The 20,649-nt window shown below is 42.3% G+C and overlaps 1 protein-coding gene across 1 annotated transcript in view; it reads left to right on the top strand.

Moving 5' to 3' along the window:
- The window catches only part of RDH10 (retinol dehydrogenase 10), a 112,407-nt gene extending 92,589 nt beyond the window's left edge, over positions 1-19,818 (top strand). Inside the window, exons 4-6 of the mRNA XM_085605427.1 lie at positions 3,173-3,318; positions 5,677-5,808; positions 16,734-19,818. Coding sequence (XP_085461553.1) covers positions 3,173-3,318; positions 5,677-5,808; positions 16,734-16,857 — 402 coding nt within the window. The 3' untranslated portion in view covers positions 16,858-19,818. The remainder of the gene's footprint in view (positions 1-3,172; positions 3,319-5,676; positions 5,809-16,733) is intronic.
- Positions 19,819-20,649: the final 831 nt, after the last annotated feature.

The following is a 20,649-nucleotide window of genomic DNA, read 5'->3' as shown; positions in this document are numbered from 1 at the left end:
GTGTTTTTTTTAAACCACATTATTTAGCTTTACACCAGGAAGCTAATATGCTTCGTGTGACAGCAACCTTTATTCATGAGCTAAAGAGTGAAGGCATGAGGTCACAGAGGCCACACCAATCTTCCTTTACACCTTCCTATATGACCTGCCTTGTTTGTAGGTTGTTCAGATGTTTACATGGAATAGTCAAGAACAGTACTCTTATGTCCAGTAGGCTCTGTTTCTACAGTCAAGAGAGGCTCGAACAGGCATCTATCTAATCAGTATGTTTGCTTTGAAATGCTCTACAAAACCCCTTCGGAAGTGGAATAGATGTTGAACTTTCCCTACTTGATTTTATGGCAGTGGTCTTTTTGCTTCTTTTAGTGAGTTTTTTCCATGACACTCTTCCCGAGCAGCCTCCTCTGTCCGTGGTCACTATGTTCCCCTAACTTTCCTTAGAAAATTGCTAGACACAATCTATCGAATTGTCTGCTTGTCTCTGAATTGAATCGGTCTCTTGTGTCTTTTTCTTTGTGACTATTTTCAAATGTGGTTCTCGTTCACTCTTTCTTGTCAAGACTGGGTTCTATGAGTGCTTTTCCCTTGCAAATCCTTTCTCCTGATTTTTGCTAAACTGTTATGGAAGTTCTTCCCAACTTTCTCATGGATAGTTGCCATGTCAAGAGTGTCCACTGGATAGACTACTGATTGAACCAATCATAAGAAGGCTGGTATACTCTTACAAAAGTTAATGAACAACAGAAGATCTACACCCTGTCCTACTCATGCTAAACTCTAGATGGCACCCCTTCTACTCCCAATCGAAAGTTCAGATTGTATGAGTGCAGTCTGACTGAACATGAATTAACAAATAACTAATTCGTGCATCATACCTCCTGCTATTTGAAACTCCTCATATCACTTGAGCGAAAAACATAGAACTCACTTTAAAAATTGGAGCACAAATTCACTATGGCAGTGCATGTAGTCTGTCCAAAGGTTACCCAAAAACTGACTACTCATCAAGATTCAAAATGCCTTAGGCAGATAGTTAACATGCACCAGTAGGTCCCACATGATCCCAGAACTAAAACTACACTAGCCAAAAGTCAAGTGACAGATCACGTTCAGAATGTCGCCTTAATCACAAAATCCTTTGTAAACACCCACATTACCGTCCACCCTCCCATCCACCTATCCTTCAGTATATACAGGTAAGGAACAAACCTTAAATTCCTGCCATCCACTTCTGTCCATTAATAACTAAGTGTGACAGTGCCCGAATGGCTATTCGAGTTATGCGCGATGAGGATGCCACCTCCTCCTAAACACGGATAGCTTCAGATGCACTTTTGCAGGCACAAATGACAATCTCAGAACACATGCATTTTGAATGTCTTTATATACTCCAACAAGTAGATATCAATTTCACATAGAATGATGCAACAGCATGGATTATGTCAAATTGTGGTTTTAGAATTCATCTTAAAGAGACTGCCTCTTTACATCCCTGAGTATTACCAGACTATTAGCTCACTATCCACTTACTGCGCCTAAGTAAAGATAATAGGATTTTTGGATCACACACACGCGTTAACTTTTATTTCTCCCAAGTGTTTGACCACAACTACCTCCGTAGAGGCCAGGTGGTCGTCTCAACCTAAGGATAGGGTAAGTAGTTACACATTGTAAGTTTATACACATTTTCTTCACATTTCTAGTGTGTTGCTGTGTATTCACAAGTTTCGCCATTTTTTTAAGAAACAATAGGTATCTGTATTATGTATATATTATACATGCATCAGTGGATAAGGTAATAAAGTAGGTTCACTGTACATCATATACTTATTATCCCTACAGGTGATAAGACCTAAAAAATTGATTTGTATGGTAAGACTTATTTGTTTCTTCTATACGTATACATATGTAGTGTAGAAAAGGGAATCTCGCCCACCTTCATAAGAGGCCGAGACCTAGTATGGGCTGTTGCAACAAGTTGGCAATTTATAGGATGATTGACACAAACTCCCATTTTATTCATCCATTTCTAATCTTTAATCCTGCCCTGATACTCTTTAATAAAATTAATTTCTTTGGGTGCACAGAGAGATAGTTTTAGCAGTATTCTGGATCCATAATTTATCCAGTAACATTTACTTTGAGCTCCCTCACCCTGAAGCCACCCTGATAGTACTTCCTAATCCGGGTGGGACGAGTCGGACTATGATGAGACATACCACAAAACTATGGGTGCGGCTTTCAGAACCATATGTGTGTGTGTGTATGTGTATATATATGTTTTTCTAAGGTTCCTGCTATTTCCATATTTAGCTGTTTTATGCAACACATTATTGCATTGTTTGTGTGATCTATAAATGTTAATGAGGATGTGTGATTGTGGAAATAATCCTCTTTCTCTCTCTAATTGTAATACTCAGAACCGAACCTCTCCCACGTCCCAAAAAGACTAAAATACTGCATGTCCGATTCCCAAATATTTTGCTTTGAGTGGTCATGGCTTACTCTCCTGAAATGTAGTTGTTTTACAAGCGTAAGTCACAGCAAGACATTTGTGAATTGGGACCTTCTTTTTGGTGATAGAAAATGGTGGTCACTGCAAAGTAATCCCTGGTATGCACTGTAACCATAGCCTGAAAGTCAACGTTTGAATTTAGGGTACGGGTAGGGAATGACTATGCTAAAGTTAAAACTCAAAATAGTGCATTTAGAATTCGGTAGACAAACTCTTCAAAAGTAACAGTAAAGATGAACCCTGCCAAGAAAGCTCTTTAAATGGTACATCTTTAATTTTAGAGGTGTTGGTTAACTTTAAAGAGACTTCTACTTTATAGATATCTTCAATAGTCAACCACATCAAAGAGTCTTGAATGTATATTTGAATGTGTTATTTGTATAGTGCAGACCTAGTCAAAAGGTATCGTAACAATGCACTTGGTCAAAGGCAAGGACACAGTTCCAAGTCTTCTGTGATTTCGTTTTTTACCCCTTTCTGTGAGTTCACTAGTTGCAGGTAATCCTATGTTTGAAACAACACTTTGAATACCGTTTGCCCACTCAGAGCCTTTTTTTGTATTGACTAATTGCAATACATATTTTGTTTTTATTGGCTAATTACAATGCATCATGTTTTTATTGGCTAATTACAATGCATCTTTTGTCTCCTCTGCAGGATTATTGTGCCAGCAAATTTGGTGCTGTGGGCTTTCACGAATCACTGAGCCATGAAATAAAGGCTGCTGATAAAGATGGTGTTAAAACTACTCTTGTGTGCCCTTACTTGGTGGACGCGGGTATGTTCCGTGGATGCAGGATAAGGTGTGTTTTTACTCCCTCTCATCCACCTAGCCGCATTAACACAATCAAGTTGTAGGTACCAAGCTGCACCTCCCTCCTCGAATCACTCAACAAAAAAATGCATGATCCTTTCCCCACACTTTGATTAACAGCTGGTCTGTCAGTTTTGTGATGTGTATAGTCAAGGCATGCATTGCCTGTCAGTTGTGACCCTTTTGAGTTGATTTAACTCAAGGTAACCGTATTACATAATGGACGCAAGTTAAAATGCTCTGAGAAAAAGAAATGGAAAAATGCACACAGTCGAGTAACAGCCCTTATTGGGTCAACCACAGGACCATCCACTCAACTTATCTAAAACTTGCAGTAGCATGATGCCAAAATAATGGGCGCTTGGAGTGTGACCTATGGTGTGTTTGACTCGCTTTGGGATAGCAGGTGGACTCTGACATTGTTGAAACCAGATATTCACAATAAAATGTGTGGAATTTGTTTTGGCGAAGGGAGTATAATAGAGTTGGTGCTTGTGGTCCACACGAGCCTAAATAAAACCCACTGTGCTTTGATTGGCAGTTTTTGTTAAACTGCATTCACTGCAGTTGCATGAACTCAAGTCACGGCATTAATCCTAATCTGCCTGGGCGTGACTGTGGAGGTTTGGGGCCCGATTTGCAGCGGTTATATTATTTTAATTGTTTTTCTTTTTCACTGAACTGAGAGTATCATTAATCTTTGGTGGTAAAGAATAATCCCACTGTTCCATTTTCATTAGGATCAAGTGCAGCCATTAATTCTTCCGGCTCTCATCCCACTAAAAACAGGTTAATAATTACTCTGAACAAGCCACCGCATTTCCGTAAACCCTGGTACTTTGTGTGATCTGAGAATTTCCTTGCATCACACTCAAATCTGTATGTTGGGGCTCACTGATGCTTATGTATATATACTGTATATAAGTATCCTCTCAAATCAGTCGAGTTTTGATTTTTACTATATAAATGTAAATATATATATATATATATATATATATATATATATATATATATATATATATAAAATATAGTGTTACTTATCGAGGCTTTCTGTCAGCCTCTTCATCTATTGGTTTGTTGCTGTTATTTAAATTTTTCTTTCACCCCCAAAACAGCATGGGGCAATGGGTCAGCTCACTTCAGCCATGTGATAACTTCACTGCGAGTGACAGTATGCTGCTTTTTCACTAGAAGCACATCTGCACACAAAGTGGTTCCTTTCAGTGCCAGGGAAATACAATACCATAATAATGTGTGCATCTAAGACCCATAAATGTTTTGCTTTTAGCAATGTTTTCTTTTTTGCTCCCCCAGCAGTGGTTTCACAAAAGCCATGAAAAAACACGCATTGACTAAGCCAAAAGGAGGAATCTAACTCCCGACCTATAGGCTTGCCAATGCTTGTTTGCTCATGTTCTCAAAAGGAAGCGAAAAGGGTGGATTCTGGGCTTTCAGTGCATTCTACCAGCCGGTATTGCGAAGTGTAAGCGCTTGGCACACAAATTAGTAACGCACGAAATTTGACGTCTTAATTCTTTAAACCAGAAAAAGGATGATTTTGTAGATGTATTAACATTCCAAAACTTAAACACCTCACTTTATTTCACCTTTGTAAAGAAAAAATGCATAACACCTGTTCTCCCTTATTTGGAAATTAGCTACACTAGCTAGTTCTGGTTTATGATTCGCTTAGTTTGAAAATCTACACCCCCTCCTCTAAATGTGCGAGCCTGGAATGACATACTGTGTATTTGCCCATGCCTGCCGGTGAACTGGTCTGTTTTAAGAGCACCTTAATGAATGTTACCCTCACACCTGGGGTTCCATTGTGAATTTCTTGTAACTCTGTGATGACTTCTGAATAACTAACTGATATACTAAATATCAGTAACAATCCCAATCTTTTGGCCAGAAAAAATGTGCAAAATCCTTTTTTTTAAGAGCCCTTGATGGTGCACCATAGTTTTGGTGTGAAATCGATAAAAAAACAGGCTACGTGGAAGTGGTATGGGTAGTGTGTGACCTCTCACAAGAAAGATGTATCTTCTGCTCATAAAAAAACAAATCATGAGAACGTTCTTCTGCAGAACAAGCCCAGTATCCACATGCTTATTTCCCCAGTGCGCCAATATTTATTTTCAGTGACGCAATGGTTGTGTTCCCAGCTTAATTTTACCCTGGGATAAACTGGTTTTAGAGAAAGTCATCTTCTAAGAAAAGCAAGCAATTGGCAGGCCCAGTTTCCTTCCATGTGGAGAGCATTACGATGGCATTAATGAACATTAAAGCGGTTTGCATCCGCTCACCGATCAGACTGCATTTTATAATTAAAAATATTTTCTTTCAGGAAAGAAATTGAGCCCTTCCTCCCACCACTGAAACCAGATTACTGTGTGAAGCAGGCTATAAGAGCAATTCTTACTGATCAACCTATGATATGCACCCCTCGACTGATGTACTTGGTCACCTGCATGAAAAGGTATCATTTATTCTTTTCAACACTACACTAGTTTCTTTAAGTGCAAATCTGCTACTTCTGTGTTTAGTTTGGATGTGTAAGGGTGCCTGCATCATTCAGGGAAGAGTTACTGAATTCTGTATATCTTGTAAGGGGGTTTGGTTCAGCTGCAATCTGATATTGGCTTCTTTGGCTCAAGAGCCCTCAGCCATTGGTTTGAGACCTTGTCAATGACATTTTAGATTAGTCACAAGAGTATTTGCGTATCGCCTTACTCCTGTTGGCTGTTTAGACTATTTTGCATCTAAGAAGTACACTCTTTAATCACATATTTAATTTTCTATCTCATAGATGTTTTTGCATACACAAAGCAATCCTTTTTTTTAATGTGTTTTGCACAGCAAGTGACATGTTTTTTCTTGCTTTTTCTTGCTCGACTGTTCAGACTCATTGTCTTTTAAATGAGTTTGCTTTACCAATGCTTGATCAGTGTTTTTTTTAAAACTCCTATCACAGGGAAACCTGTTTTTTAGAATACGTGAATACGTGCAATGTAATGGAGAAACCCGTTTGTTGAACATAAGGCTGTGAGGTTTTCCTGAGTCGCCGGTGCCAGAGGGAGGTCAAGCCCATCAGTCGGCAGTTCGACTGAATAAAGCGCAATGGTGCACTACAACAAAGCGCTGCCACCTGTGTCCAGGATGGGGTTGTTAGGGGCATTCGATCCTCATAAAGCAAATCAGAAGCCCCTCGAAGCCCAGGAGATGAAGTTCCAAGCGGTAGATGGGGTCATCCCAGCCCCTTGCAAACCACTTGTTTATGGACACCAACTGTGCCACTAGATAGTACCCGTGGATGTCGGACATACTAAGTCCGCTGTCAAAGGTAGACTTTCGCTCTGAGCTGAACGCCACCCAGTGGTGCTTGCCAGCCCATACAAAGGATGTGAGTCTGTAGATCAAGGAATGGAACCACCTCCGGAGGATTGGATAATGAAGGTTCGTTAAGACCTATAAATAGCAGGGGAGGCACATCATTTTAAAGTTTGATGCGCCCCATGGGGTTCAATGGCAGTCTGCTCAATCTGCGCAGGTCACAATAGAGGGTCGAAGTCAATGGTTTAAAGTTGAGGGTCAAAGCCAGGTCTGGGAGGCATAATATAGAAATCCCAAAACGCACGAAGGAGTTCCGCTCAAGAGGTATTACCGGTCACCAGTGTTGTCCCACAGCATCCCCAGTCACTTCCACCAGTGAGGATTTACGTGCATTAACTTGGAGGCCAAAGGCCTCCCCAAAGAGACGAAGGACCTCCAGGTAACGAGGGACCGAGGTCATGGGGTCGCCAAGGAAAAGGTTAATGTCAGCGTAGAGCACTATCTGATCTTCGAATCCTCCTTCCCATCTTCAGCCCATTATCTGAGCATCGCAGCTTATCAGACGGGCCAACAGTTCTATAGCCAGACGAATGGTAACATGTGCCTCTTCAGATCTGCAATAAGGGGGTTAAAACACCATTGATACAGACCCGAGCAATGGGGGTAGTGTACAGAAGACACACCATTCTGCGAAATAATGGATCGAATCCTGCTTGTAGGAAGACTGCATTAAGGAAGGACCAAGAGATTGAATCAATAGCCTTATGAAATTCCACCAGGATGAGGGCCTGGTTACCGTCCAGGCGATAAGCTTGTGAAATAGCCAATTGCACTCGACTATTACAGTGTCGGGTGCTTCTACCCGGCATAAAACCACATTGGTCGGGATTAATAAGGTGGTACAGGGTTTCTGCTCAGCCTAGTCGCTAGGATTTTAACAAAGACCTGATGTCCGCATTAATAAGTGAGATCGAGTGTTAGGAAGAGCATGGGTCTGTAGGAAGTCCCTCCTTGGGCTTAACAATGATAGTGAAACAGTCTAGGTCTGTGGAGGGGGCTGGAACGATATCTGCTGAAACTACTCTGCATAGAAGTCCGGCAGGTGAGGGGTCAGAATAGCACGATATCTCTTATAGTACTCAACTGGGAAGTTGTCCGGACCAGGGGTCTTCCCAGATTGGAGCCTGGATATGGCCTGGTCGGCCTCCGAACCTGTTAAAGGTTTGTGTAAATCGTGGGCCAGGGATATGGGATGAAGGGCAGTGGAATTTCCCGAAGAAGGGGTTTCTCAGTCTCTGGGGGGATATGAGGCGGGCACATTTCATAAAGGTCCAGATCGAATGCCACAAAGACTTGCGAATTCACTGGCAGGTCTTCCTGACGATTGTCAGCCAAGTCTCTAATGACAGGCCCTATTCTAGTTAAAACATTGCTGATCGCCAACCATTATAACAGTTTACCAGATTTGTCCCCTGATTCATAGACCCGTTGGGCTGAGGCCCTTCAGCACTGCTTCACCTCTTCAAGGGAGACCTGTTGCAGTTTAGACCGCGCTGCGGCCAGTAGGCTGGTCATGTCATCTGTGTTGGAGCCATGAGCCCAGTGCTCCAAGTTAAAAATCTTGGCCTCTAGAGCTGTGCGTGGTGCAGGGATTCTCAGCACCACACATGGCCTTTGAATAGTCCCCTCAGAGTGGGTTTGCCGCTGAGGATATGGGGCCCACATTAGTTTGAAAACAGGCCTGCAGTTCCTCTATGAAGGCAACACACTCTGGATCCACTGGATGCAACACACTGCATCCCCAGACTGGGCATTGATCCTGTGGCTGGGCACCCCATCCAGTAGGAAGGGGGCATGACCAGATTAACCACGCAGAAGAATCCAGATTGAACCCAATGATAGGAGATCTGCTGCCAGCATCCACAGCAGGTCAATCCATGTCTCTGTATTGTGGGCTGCGGGCTGATGGGTTTAGGCCTGTAGCGATGGGTCTCATGAGCGCCAGGCGTCTCAAAGGCCTATCCAGTCCCTCCCCCCCCCCCCAGGCCATTAGACGTGTAGAGGGGCCCAGAACTGCATTAGAGTCCCCGTCTGCAAGGGTAATTCCAGGGGGAAGGGCCACTAGTGGAGAGCGGAGTGCCTGCAGTTGCTGCAGCCCCCACACACTGCAAGGGAGCATAACAAGGTAAATTTAGTGTTGGGCAGCCATGTGTCCCTCTCCCCCAGTACCTCCCCTGAGGCTCCTCATGTACTTTGTTGACTGTCCATGGAAGGGACTTCTGTAGGAGGAGGGCAACTTCCTTCGACTCTCTGGTGAAGCCAGAGTGGCAAACTCTGTAACCAAATCGATCAAGGAAGGGGCAGTGGGAGACCCAAAGATGTTACCTGCAATAGAACGAAATCTGGCCTATGTTGCTTGATATTGCGCAGTGCTGCAGTTCTCTTTATGCGGTCTAAGAGACCGTTAACATTCCAAGAGATGATCGTAATCATATAAAAGGGTGGTGTAATGGATACATAGCAGTTGGACCCGTCATAGACTGGGATAGTCTGCACATGGCCACCCAAAAGTCAAAAACGTCCTATTGGAGAGCTTGCAAAATGAGTACCTGAAAAGTAAAAACAACATTATAGCAAAATAATTGTCCCACAAAAACCCAGGTAAGTTGCCACCTAACTCCCTCCCCGCCCCATACTTCCTCCCCTGAAGCATCTGTCGCCCGCAAACAAAACATGATTTACAAGAAAGAGAACAAGAAAAGAAAACAAACTTAGGAGTATTCAAATGGCAATACAGGTCATCCATAAGGCGGATCCCATGCCTGGCAACAATTGGTTAAGTAACTTGGGGGTTAACAACCCGTGTAGGGCAGCCATGAATCAAGTTTGTACCCTAATGCTGATGTCCGCCGCCTCCCCCATGGTAACGATCTGGGAAGCAGGACCTGGACAATCCTCTTTCTGCAAGGTTGCAGTCAAGGCAAGAGACTCCACTGAAAGAGTTCCGCTGTGTGGCCATGGAGGGGACCACCAATCGCTGCAGGCTATCTCCAGTTCCTGTCGCCGCACTCCCAGGCGAGGCAGCTCTGCACATGAGGGACACTACAATCGGCCAACAGTCAGGGCAGTGGCCAAGGGGCAACTACCATCTTGGCTCTGGTCCCTCACCCTCATGGTCTTTGTTGCAGGGTCGCAACAGCCCCATCACTGCCACCACAGGGCAAGGGAAGCACCCCAGCCCACGCCCAGTGTCTGCAGGGCCCAGGAGGGGTCTGATGCAAGTGCTGTCGGGCAGGATGGAGCTTGATTAAAGTCTGGCGACAGGAGCTGCACTAAAGCTCGACCACCATCTTGGCCACCTCAGCCACACCCCCCAGAATATGGAAGAATTAAAGATAACCTTGGGTGTTGATCTCGCATAGATAAAGGTAGTGAAGAGATAGGTTGTAGTAGGGTTTGGGGGCAAATGTGAGGTTGGGAAAGCAGAATCTCTATTTTTGTTTTTAATAGGATTATGGTGGCACATTTAAAGGTATTCAAGACTGGACAGTGGACATTACATGTGGCAGAATATCTTGAAACTGAGTGAATTTGGATAAAGGAAATTAAGACTCATGTGAGTGGACGAGACCCCATTGTCCACAGGTGTTGCAAAAAGAAGACTGTGGAACAGCATTGATATAGAAGTGATAGATTTAGATAGAGACTAAATGGGAATCACAAACCGAGGATTGAGAACAACTCCGACATGAGGTTTATTAAACCAGGAGACAGAGTATGCATGGTTAAAGAGATAAAAGGCAAGACGGTATAGGAAAGTGCCATGTGATGAGGAAGTGTTTATCATACCTTTTGTTCTTAGGTGCAAACTTCAGTCTTGACTTTTTGCATCTTGAATCTGCAGCAGTGAAAAGCAAGAATGTAATGTATTGGGGGAGAGAGGCACCAGAGAGCTCTCATCAAGATGGCTCTGGTTTGATGACGCCTACAAACCAAGCTAGAAATGTGCCTGAAAAGCCCGCTTAACCCCCCCGGAGTGCCACATGGACAGAAGGAGGGTGGCGGAAGCCCTGCTGCACTGCAATTGGTCACCTTCAGCCTCCCTCTGCATACCAAGGTTGTGATACGCCCCAGAGGAAGTATGCACCCAGGGTTGTGGCCTGGAAGCCTTTGAGCCGGGAAATAGGATGCAGTCTGAGGATGTGGGTGAGACTTCCATACTGTGTTGGTGGTGCATTGGGGAGCCTCTGGTGGGCCCCAGGCACACGGACCATCGCAGCCATGACCCCTGCAGCTGCCCAGTAAACTACAATAACTATGCAAATGAGAGCATGCCTTGAATGAAAGGGGTGTGTAGCCTGGAATACCGATTAGCAAGAAACTGCTCATGAGGCCTTCATTTGTGTTTTAATGCTGTGAGATCTTGTGTTGGAGGCACTTGTTGAGGAACCTGGGAATGAGATATTAGTATGGCTAACTCCTTGAAACTCGTGCCCCTTGGACTCTCGCCCCGCTACTGACTCAGGGATGGTGCGTAGCCCCCCACCCCCTCTTGCTAGACTCCTGATCTGCATGGTTGTAAGGTTAGATTTAATTGCTGGCAACCCCAGAGCTGCATCTTGGTCATCAACCTGGACTGTGGGGGCAGACTTATCCGCATTGGATGCAGCAAGCCACGTGCCCCCTTCGACATGGGGAAAGAGGACAACAGACAGTCATGGCTCCTGTTCAAATCCAAGAAAGTTAGCAGGTTGCATGAGAAGTATGCAGAGGGGACACCAACAGCAAACTGGGAACAGTGCTGAGCTGGATAAGTGATCTCTACTGCTCGAGATGCACAATAGCCTGATTCCATTGATTGCAAGTTAGATGCCCTCGATCACCGGCTGGATGCGATGAAGGAACGGCTAGATAAGCACACAGCCCATATTAATATAGCAGATTAACGCATATCGTATGTGGAGGATGAAACTATTAAATTGGCTAAGGCACAAAAAGAGATGTTGCGTGACATAGCCTAAAACTGTGCAATTATATTTTGGAGGGTCTATCTTGGATTTAATCTCTGCATACCTGGCCTTCTAGAGACGACGACTTATGTGAGAAAATGTTGGACTTTATCGAAAATATGCTACGCACCCTCTTTGGACCTGAGAACCTATCCCACATTTATATGGTCGAAATTGCATGTCGTTCCCTTGCACTGAGACCAATAGCTGGCACTCCGCCTCGCCCTGTATCGCCAAGCTGCTGTATTATCACGACCGGGATAAGATACTTTAACTAGTTAAAGAACAGAGAGATCGAACTTGTGCTAGCTTCACAATTTCGATTTACCCTGACTTTACGCTAGCGGAGTAGGTTCCTACAGATTAAGGAGAAACTTCGAGATCTGAACTGGATAGCCAATACTTCATGATCTATCTTGCACTGCTGAGATCCACATGGGTGGAGAAAATCCACATTTTCAAGGACCCTCATGCGGTGGCAGAATTCTTGAATAAGTCGGGCCAGAAAAAAAAGGAACAAACATAGGGCCTATGAATCTCCCATGCAAGAAACTCTTACCGATGGGGAATGATATATTGGAATGCTGGGGCCGGCAATTTTCAAGCGAACACTGATATGATACAAAGACAGCGACTAAGGTGTTTTGGTGACCTAGAGATACGAAGTTGGCACTAAGCTGACACAACTGAATTGAAGGTGGTGAAACTGTTGCCTGGACGCCATTAAACCGATTAGCTGTAGTGAAGCACTTAAATGTCCGGACACTGGTGTTGTGGAGTGCACAGTCAAGGTACAGTATGTGATTATCGAGAGGTCACTAACACAATACTTACAAATGGGAGGGGGAAACATACCCTCCTACATAGAGCAACATGTAGTGACAAATGCAAGATAAAAATTGTGTTACAAATACTGGGATGACAATTAAGCTCATGATATGGAATGTGTGTGTGTGCTGAACAATTTCCAAAAAACCAGTTGGATATTAGCATACTCCTCTCGTAATGCAGTAGACCTGAGACACATCTTATGAGACCATGAGCTAAATGTAGCTAAACAACTGGAGCTCTCATAGGTCCTTTGCCTGATACTCTACATATGCTGGGGAGTGGTGGTGTTTATTCGTAGAAGAGTGCCATATGCCCACATACAAGAAATTGCAATCCCAAAGGAACAGTGTTTGATACTACAGGTGAGACTTCAAATGAAGAATCTAGAATTAATAAACTCATCCGGCCCGAATTACGAGGATCCTAACTTCTTTATTTCAATCATCACTAGAAGTATGCCGTGCGATCCTATCCCCCCCACCATCCCTATTTTGAGGTTGAGACCATAATGTGCTAATGCATCCAACTCTTGATAGCACGAGTAACCCGAGATGAGATCAGCCTCAGAAGGCACTGCACACACTTCTATGGAGGCACGACGTGGTAGATATTTTGAGATTTCGACATCACGGGGGACAAGACTACACGTGGCACACAACACTCCATAACTTAGCTTCCATACAAGACTCTTGGCTTGGCACGCAAGATGTAACTAGCTGGATGAGTGAAATCCGACATCTTCAACGCGCATACTTTCATCTCTCCCCTGTAACACTAACAATGATACACAGACACCGGTTATGGCACCTTTACCACACAGTGCTCTTGGATAGTTTCTTTAAGGAGGAGATTAGACTGGGAAAATAGGTTTTTAGCAAGTTTGCTGTTGCACGCACATATGGGGATAGGGATAGAGCAGGACTCACATTGGCGACACTCACTAGACCGCAGAGGGCTGCTTCGGTGGTGGTCTCGATATGATGGGACCAAACACTACCAATCAGAAATAATTGCGGAAGTGTTTACGCAATATAAGCCTGAATTATATGGAATGAGAGCTACCCATAGCACTACAGATATATACCAGTTTTTGGAAAAAACAACACTGGCATGGGTAGAGAGTACTGCACAGGCAACACTATGCTTCCAGATTACACTACCAAAAGTTCAAAGAACCCTTGAGGACTTGAAAAACCATAAAACACCCAATAAAACAATGAGTAGAGTTGCTTCATAAATGAATTCTACAATGAATATATTAAGGAGTTTGCAGCTGTGTGTGTTGCTTAAGACCTATGAAGAAGCGCTGGACAAGTGTTGCTTGCCACTGTCAATGTGCGAAGAGGTTGTCATCACTCTCCTGAAACATGATAAACCCCCTAATCGTTGTGGGTCATACTTATTAATACACATGAGAAAAATTATCACCAAAATTATCACTGGTAGATCCACTGCTGATTGTTTCTGGACACTATTTGCCCCTATACACCAAACGGATCCAGACATGAATGCTATGGCGGTATTTTTAGATGCCAAAAGGCTTTGGATTCTATTAGATGGCATTCCTCTTCACTTTGTTGGAGGTAATGGGACTGAATTGTGACTTGGTAACATGGCACCGGATGCTATATACTACTATGAAAGAAAATACACCCACTCGATATGTATTTCTTCTCGTATGCCTAACAAGTGCTGTTGGTTCTGTCCCCCAAATTAAATTGTGCTAAATATACAATGTCTTTTTACAAAACCTAGCTTATTCTATTTTCTCATGTTCATTAATCTCAAACTACACATATCATTAGAGTCTACATGTACATTTTAACAATTCCTATCATGTACTGTGACACAACCATTATATCACAATGAGAAATATATTTTTGTAATTTCTAAAAAACAAAAATACAACAATGCAAAGAGACATCATGCATTTCATCAGAAATCCTGCGGTCACCCGGAGTCCCATCATAAGAGAAATAATAGCGTATGCCGATGGTCTAGTCTCATTTTAAACTGGGATAAATCAATTATGATTCTTTTGCATTACATGGAAAGGCCTAGCGCCAAGATACCTCCGGGTATGATTTGTTGTGCTTTATGACTGGATAGAACATAACATTTGACTAAGGGCACTAGTACCATTCCATTGGATTACCGCATACTCTGCTGGCGTGTGGATCTGGTTTGGTTAGATACTTTGGGGGGGGGTCACAATACTACTGTGATATAGATGCATTGAATTATGAAAATTATGGGGTGAGCATGAACAAGATATCTGTTGATATTGACAAATTAAATAGACTGCTAATATCCTTGACTGGGCGAATTGGTAGCCTGAAAATGATAGTCTTCCCTCAACTCTTTTATCTATTCAGGGGTCTCCCACTCGCACTAAACCACAGCCTCTTTGCACAGCCCAGTTTATTAATGGTGTAGCTGGCTTGGACCGGTAGAACTGCTCAAACTGGAAAGCTACGAAACTACTGTGCACTATTTGGTGGCTCAATCGAAGTATGCACACCAATGGTTTCGTAACATTAGACGAGCACCACATTATGAGCTGTTCGGGGGCTTGATAGCGCCGACCCCTTTAAATATGTTTCCCATAAAGCCCCATAAAGCCCCTACCAGACCCAAAAGAGAAATAAATACTGTGGATTGTCCTGTATGGGCATAACCACGTTTGGCAACTATTGTATGGATTGAGGTGGCATATTCTCCATTGATGCCATTATTGAATAACCTACGACTGTAAGTGACTTGTGAACCTGCAGCTAAAAAAATGCTATATAATAGACAGCCCCAAACTGGTAGATTATGTATAGTGCTGGCAAATATATAACAATGCAGGCATATAAGGAGCCTTTACAGTGCACTAAACCTGTTCTTATACTTTTGACTGACCCGCACGGTTAGGGAACAGTTCCTGACTTATCTAGATGAACCATGGTTTCAAAAGTCCTGCCCTCCAGACTGATTATGATTATTTCTGCCACAATCATGCACGACTTGCTGAGAACAGAGATCCAAAGCAAGGTGAGAGCCAGTTGGACAATGGACATAGGCCAGGCCATAGGAGATTAAATATGGTCCTACTGCTGTATGCAAATACAGTAAGTATCTTCAAACAGTAGGCACAAGCTTATACACTTTAAATATCTGTATGGAATATACCACACCCCACTGAGCAACTATAAACAGGCTCTGACCCGCAGTGTTTAGCGGTGCACAGCCCCGGGGATGAGATGTTATCACATGGCGTGGGAATGGCCGGTAGTGAGCCGTTATTGGGTTGCTGTTTTTTTAGTTGTTTGCAGACAACACTGGTATCCAATCTGAGACAGATCCACTATTGGTGCTGTTATGCCATGTTAAGGGCCTTTCCAGGATGCATGGGAGGTTTGTGGCGCTGGTACTGCTGATGGCCAAGAGAAGGGTGGCGGTGTGCGGTGGTAGTGGCAAATCACCTAGAGGTGAAGGCTGTGTGACCGACCTGGTGTGATCCTACATGATGCATTGTGCCTATTTCACGCTAGTCTCTCTAATGTAGTAGATATCTGATGTATTGTTCACTTCTCAAAGTCGACTAGGGCCATGCCACTCAATGTTTGATGTTGTAAATGAGTGACCACCTGAATGAGACTAATCTGTAATGCTGTGCTTGTTAATGACATGATTTAAAATGAATTAAAAAAATATATTAAATGTAGGGTCACACTTGATCAAAGCAACAGACCACGAGGATATTTGGGCACTATTCACCACTTTCTTACTTAACTCTTCCAACCAATCCTACTCCCAATCACAGCCAACAAAACTATAATATATTGCTTCCATATTCCATAAAACATAAACTCCAAATGATCAGAATATTAATCAGGATGTATCTGGTCTGGGCTTGATGTAGAAGACGAGGCACCAAGCGTACTCCTGCTGTGCTCATTTTAACTCAATTCTAGTTCATATCTGCCAGGGTCCCATACCTTCTCTTCTAAATAGAGTTGGAAACTCATCTTTACAAGCAAACACCTCACCGCACCCTGCCTATGCCCCAATTCTACACCCCTCTTCTGTCAGTATTTTGTTGCTCTGCACCTGTGTTAGATCTGTGAAATTCACCGGCACACTTGCATGTATCTGGAGTAACACTGTGTTTGCCTTCTTTATCTGTACAGATATTTTGCGGTTGACCACAAGGTACTGACCTTCTTCTCTTCTCCTCCCTTTCCAGCATTCTGCCTTTCGAAGCAGTGGTGTGCATGTACCGCTTCCTGGGGGCCGACAAGTGCATGTACCCTTTCATTGCACAGAGGAAACAGGCTACAAACAACAACGAAGTCAAAAATGGAATTTAATCCAGCTCCCCTCACTTTTATTTTTTTGTTTTCCATAGACTGGTGTTTTTGTAGCTGGATGTGATCAAAAAACATTTTCATGCCTGAATTATGAAGTGCACTTGAGCATCTGCCAGATGCATGTGTTGGTCTTCACCACTGCGGCATTGTCCTGAGTCAGGGCATCGAGCGCATGAGAGCGGTGTACGGACCGAGTAGTGCCACGAAGGGGGGAGAGTACTGCAACAGGAGCAGATGAGAGATGCAAAGGTACCGGTTAGCTGCTCTCTCCACTCTAGGTGTATAGACTTCTTTTTGTAGGGTCATACTGTGGTATTCGTCTTCATGTGATCATCGCAGAAACCTTTCTACATTCAGTAGATGGCTATGTTCCAAAAGATAATTTTGTCCTTTCACTTCCAGTCTTTAAAAAAAAAATCTTCATTGGACGGGACTTCTATCTGTGACCCTTTTAGCATGATTGAAGGACTAATTATGAATGGTGTTTGTGTAGCCGCAGATTGCAAAGGACACATGTCTGAACTGCTGTCATTGTAGAATACAGAGACTTTGTGTTCCCAGTAATACATGCTTGCAAGGAACTTGCAAGCTCCATCAAATCAAGTGAAACCGGGGTTTTGGAACATTTCCTTTCACACAATATGAAGGAGCGACATTTTATGTCTTGTCAATCACCCCTCACCCACACTATCCCTAGTTGTTTACCGAACTAAATCTTAAATTTGTTGCTCGGATCCTGTGTTTTTGTTTTCAAGAATTTTTCATTCACCCCACAAAAGACTCTAAATGAAGTGTGTTTCTTTTTTTGTCACATAAAGATATTTCCTCCACTCCTTCTTGCTCATCCTCTATTTTTTTTTTATTTTTATTTTTTACAAATATATCCTTTTGTCTGTCATGTTCAGAAACCGATTATCCATTAGAAGACGCTTATCTCCTTTGATACCGTGAAAAATGTAATGGTGTAAACATTCTTTTAAAATATATTCAAAGTTGTAGAACAGTAAATAACATTTTTACAGTATTTTGTTTTTGTAAAGACAACTATTTTGTGCCTTGAATTTGGTAACTTTATATTTAGAAAACAATGTAAAAGTAAATTTTCTACCTCCTACCTTAATGTATACCATCCCCTTGTACATTAATATAAACTATTATGTGATTACCTTTTCGAATGTGTTTTATTAAATACTGGCCAATGTCTGGATTTATTATATTGAACTTTGTTTAGTAGCTGAATTGAAAAACGTATGTTTGCATTATAACGGGTTTGTTTATTTCTAGCAGAAAGGAACTACTACTTGCTAAGAGTACACTGAGTGTGTTTGGATGACAGATGACCATCAAATAATCTTGGATTATCCTGACAGTGCCACTAATATTTTGTTCCTTAATACACGAAGACAAAGCCACGCAGGCCATTCCTATTCTAAATCCAGGATCAGAATTTAAGGTAGTGGAACTCATGAAGAGTTCTAGTTCAAAGGAAAAGAGTGAGATATGAGAGAGCATAACGCTCAAAATGCACTCAGCCGAGTCTCATCAATATGAGTAAACAATGGCAGTAGCAATCTGTACAAGTCAAGCATCAAGGTAAAGCAAGGCAAAAGATGAGCATCAGGAGTCACAGCCATCAAAGGAGTGAGTCTGGGATGTTTGAGGATCAGCGCTTAGAGTGAGAAGCATTGAGAGCATTGAATTTAACTGGGAACACGCACTAGTATACAATGGCAAAATATGTTGCAATTTGTGAAGCAGGGTTCTCCTTCCTCATGTCTAATCCAGTGATAGTAGTAGTCTGAGAACAGGTTAAGCTCTTCCTTTCCCACAAAATAACGTGCAGCTTCCAAAGTTTTGTCACAAAGTTTGTTATAGACCTCTCACGTTTTAGTCTTCTTTATTCATAATCCTCCGTTCTCATTGACATCAAACAGTAACTTTCTACTTTTAAATGTTTAATTGCGTACACAATGAATTACGCTAAAGAAGAGAAAAATCAATTTGTTAAATACTGTTAAGAATACATCTCATTAACATGATTGAGAAATACTGCTTTAAACTGTACAATATTCTATTCAAGCTTCATTGGAAACATGGTGAGAAAATAGCAAGTTTAGCCATTACAAATAATGTTGCTTAGTAAGGTAATAAACTGGAACATTCTGCAGTTACGATGAGCATTTCTAAGCATGTCACATTAAGGTTAAGTTTCAAAATTGTATCCTGCACATTTCAGCAATGTTGAGTTCACTTCTAGTTAAAAGAGAACTTGTATTTAAGCATTTTCTTGTGGCTTATACTCATAACTATGGCTGCTTAGTGCAGCTTGCACATTTAAAATGTGTGTTTTTCCCCTTTAATTTGCACGTTAATCATTGCACATATAGGGTTGGTTTCTGAAAATGTTGCCATAATTATCTTGTTCAATATTTTGAAAAGTGATTGTATATCATCTACCTAATTGATGCTATGATTTTTAAAAAACTGCATTAGCCTTAACACCCTCTAGATATCACCATTTCAAAAAAAAAAGAAAACAGAAAAGACCAACTAACTCCACGAGGGAAAACTTAACTGAATGGCTGGCATTCCAGTACTTGTATTGGTTCACAACTACCGATCAAAAAAATACCAAATCCAGTGCAAAGTTTTCCCACAAATTGCTGATACTTGTAAACTCTCTAGGAGCATGGAGTGATCAATGTTGTTGAAGGCTGCCGGAATATCCAATAATATCAGCAACCGAACACATTGCCGTCAATCTCAAGCCATCTAAGAAGGTGTTAATCGCAACACTGCTGTTGTACTTCTAAATCACACCACTATCTTGAGAGGTTAATGCATTTCCTTACAGTTGTTACAACAATTGTGTGACCTCCAGTTCAAAATAAGACTAATTGCAACAATGTTTAGCTGACTTGTTTGTTCTGTTGAATGAATAAACCGTATCATTGTCCTGCAGACGTCTGGTTAATTTACACTTTATTTCAATATGGATAGCCTCAGTTTCTTGTGCAAAATACTGTGCAATTATATCTAAGTGTTTATGTACAGAAGAATGTTATCATTTGCATGATCAAAGTTTCAAAAATTATTTCCTGTATTCTGTTTTTGGGGTGAGTGGAAGCTTAAATTCTATGGTTAAAGTAGTGTAATTTCTCCCTTTACTGGATTGACATGGGAGCCACATTAAGCCACTGCGTGAAAGGGAGATTCTAGCCATATCATCTTAGTTTCTGAGTTGATGGTAGGATTATGCAGTTGACCAAGGCATCCCCAGATCCAAGATGAAACTGAGGGGCATGTAGCAGATCAAACCTGACCACCTATTTGTATACCCCGCTTTAAGTCCACTAGAGTATTGTCCACACTCTGTGTGACTGTCTGTCTATTTGAAATGCATTGTGTTTCATGTTTGAAGAGAGTTGGGTTGTAAACTATGGGGTTGTCTTGGTTATCCAGTGGGACTGAATAGGCAGCAACATGACCCCCTCAAAGAGGACTGGCCGGCTGCAGGTCTACAATTTGAATAAAGACAAATTATGTCAAAAGCACACTCAACTTTTGGTAATCACACATGCATTACTTTTATGATGCTAAAGCAATAGGCCGCTGGGAATTGGGAGCAATCTTGGTGCTTTTAAAAAATTTATTTTTAACCCAGTCCTGTGTACAAGATGCCTGATGAAAGGCAGGGCAATGAGAAAAGAGGGGATAATGTAGGCCTAGGTGACATTTTTGTTCTGCCAGCATAATTTTGTGTAATTTCTGGCAGTTTGCTTTACGCTGGTT

The sequence above is a fragment of the Triturus cristatus genome, chromosome 5_1 (assembly GCF_964204655.1).
Source record: "Triturus cristatus chromosome 5_1, aTriCri1.1, whole genome shotgun sequence".
Taxonomy (NCBI): Eukaryota; Metazoa; Chordata; class Amphibia; order Caudata; family Salamandridae; genus Triturus; species Triturus cristatus.
This window is presented reverse-complemented; position numbering and strand designations above follow the sequence as displayed.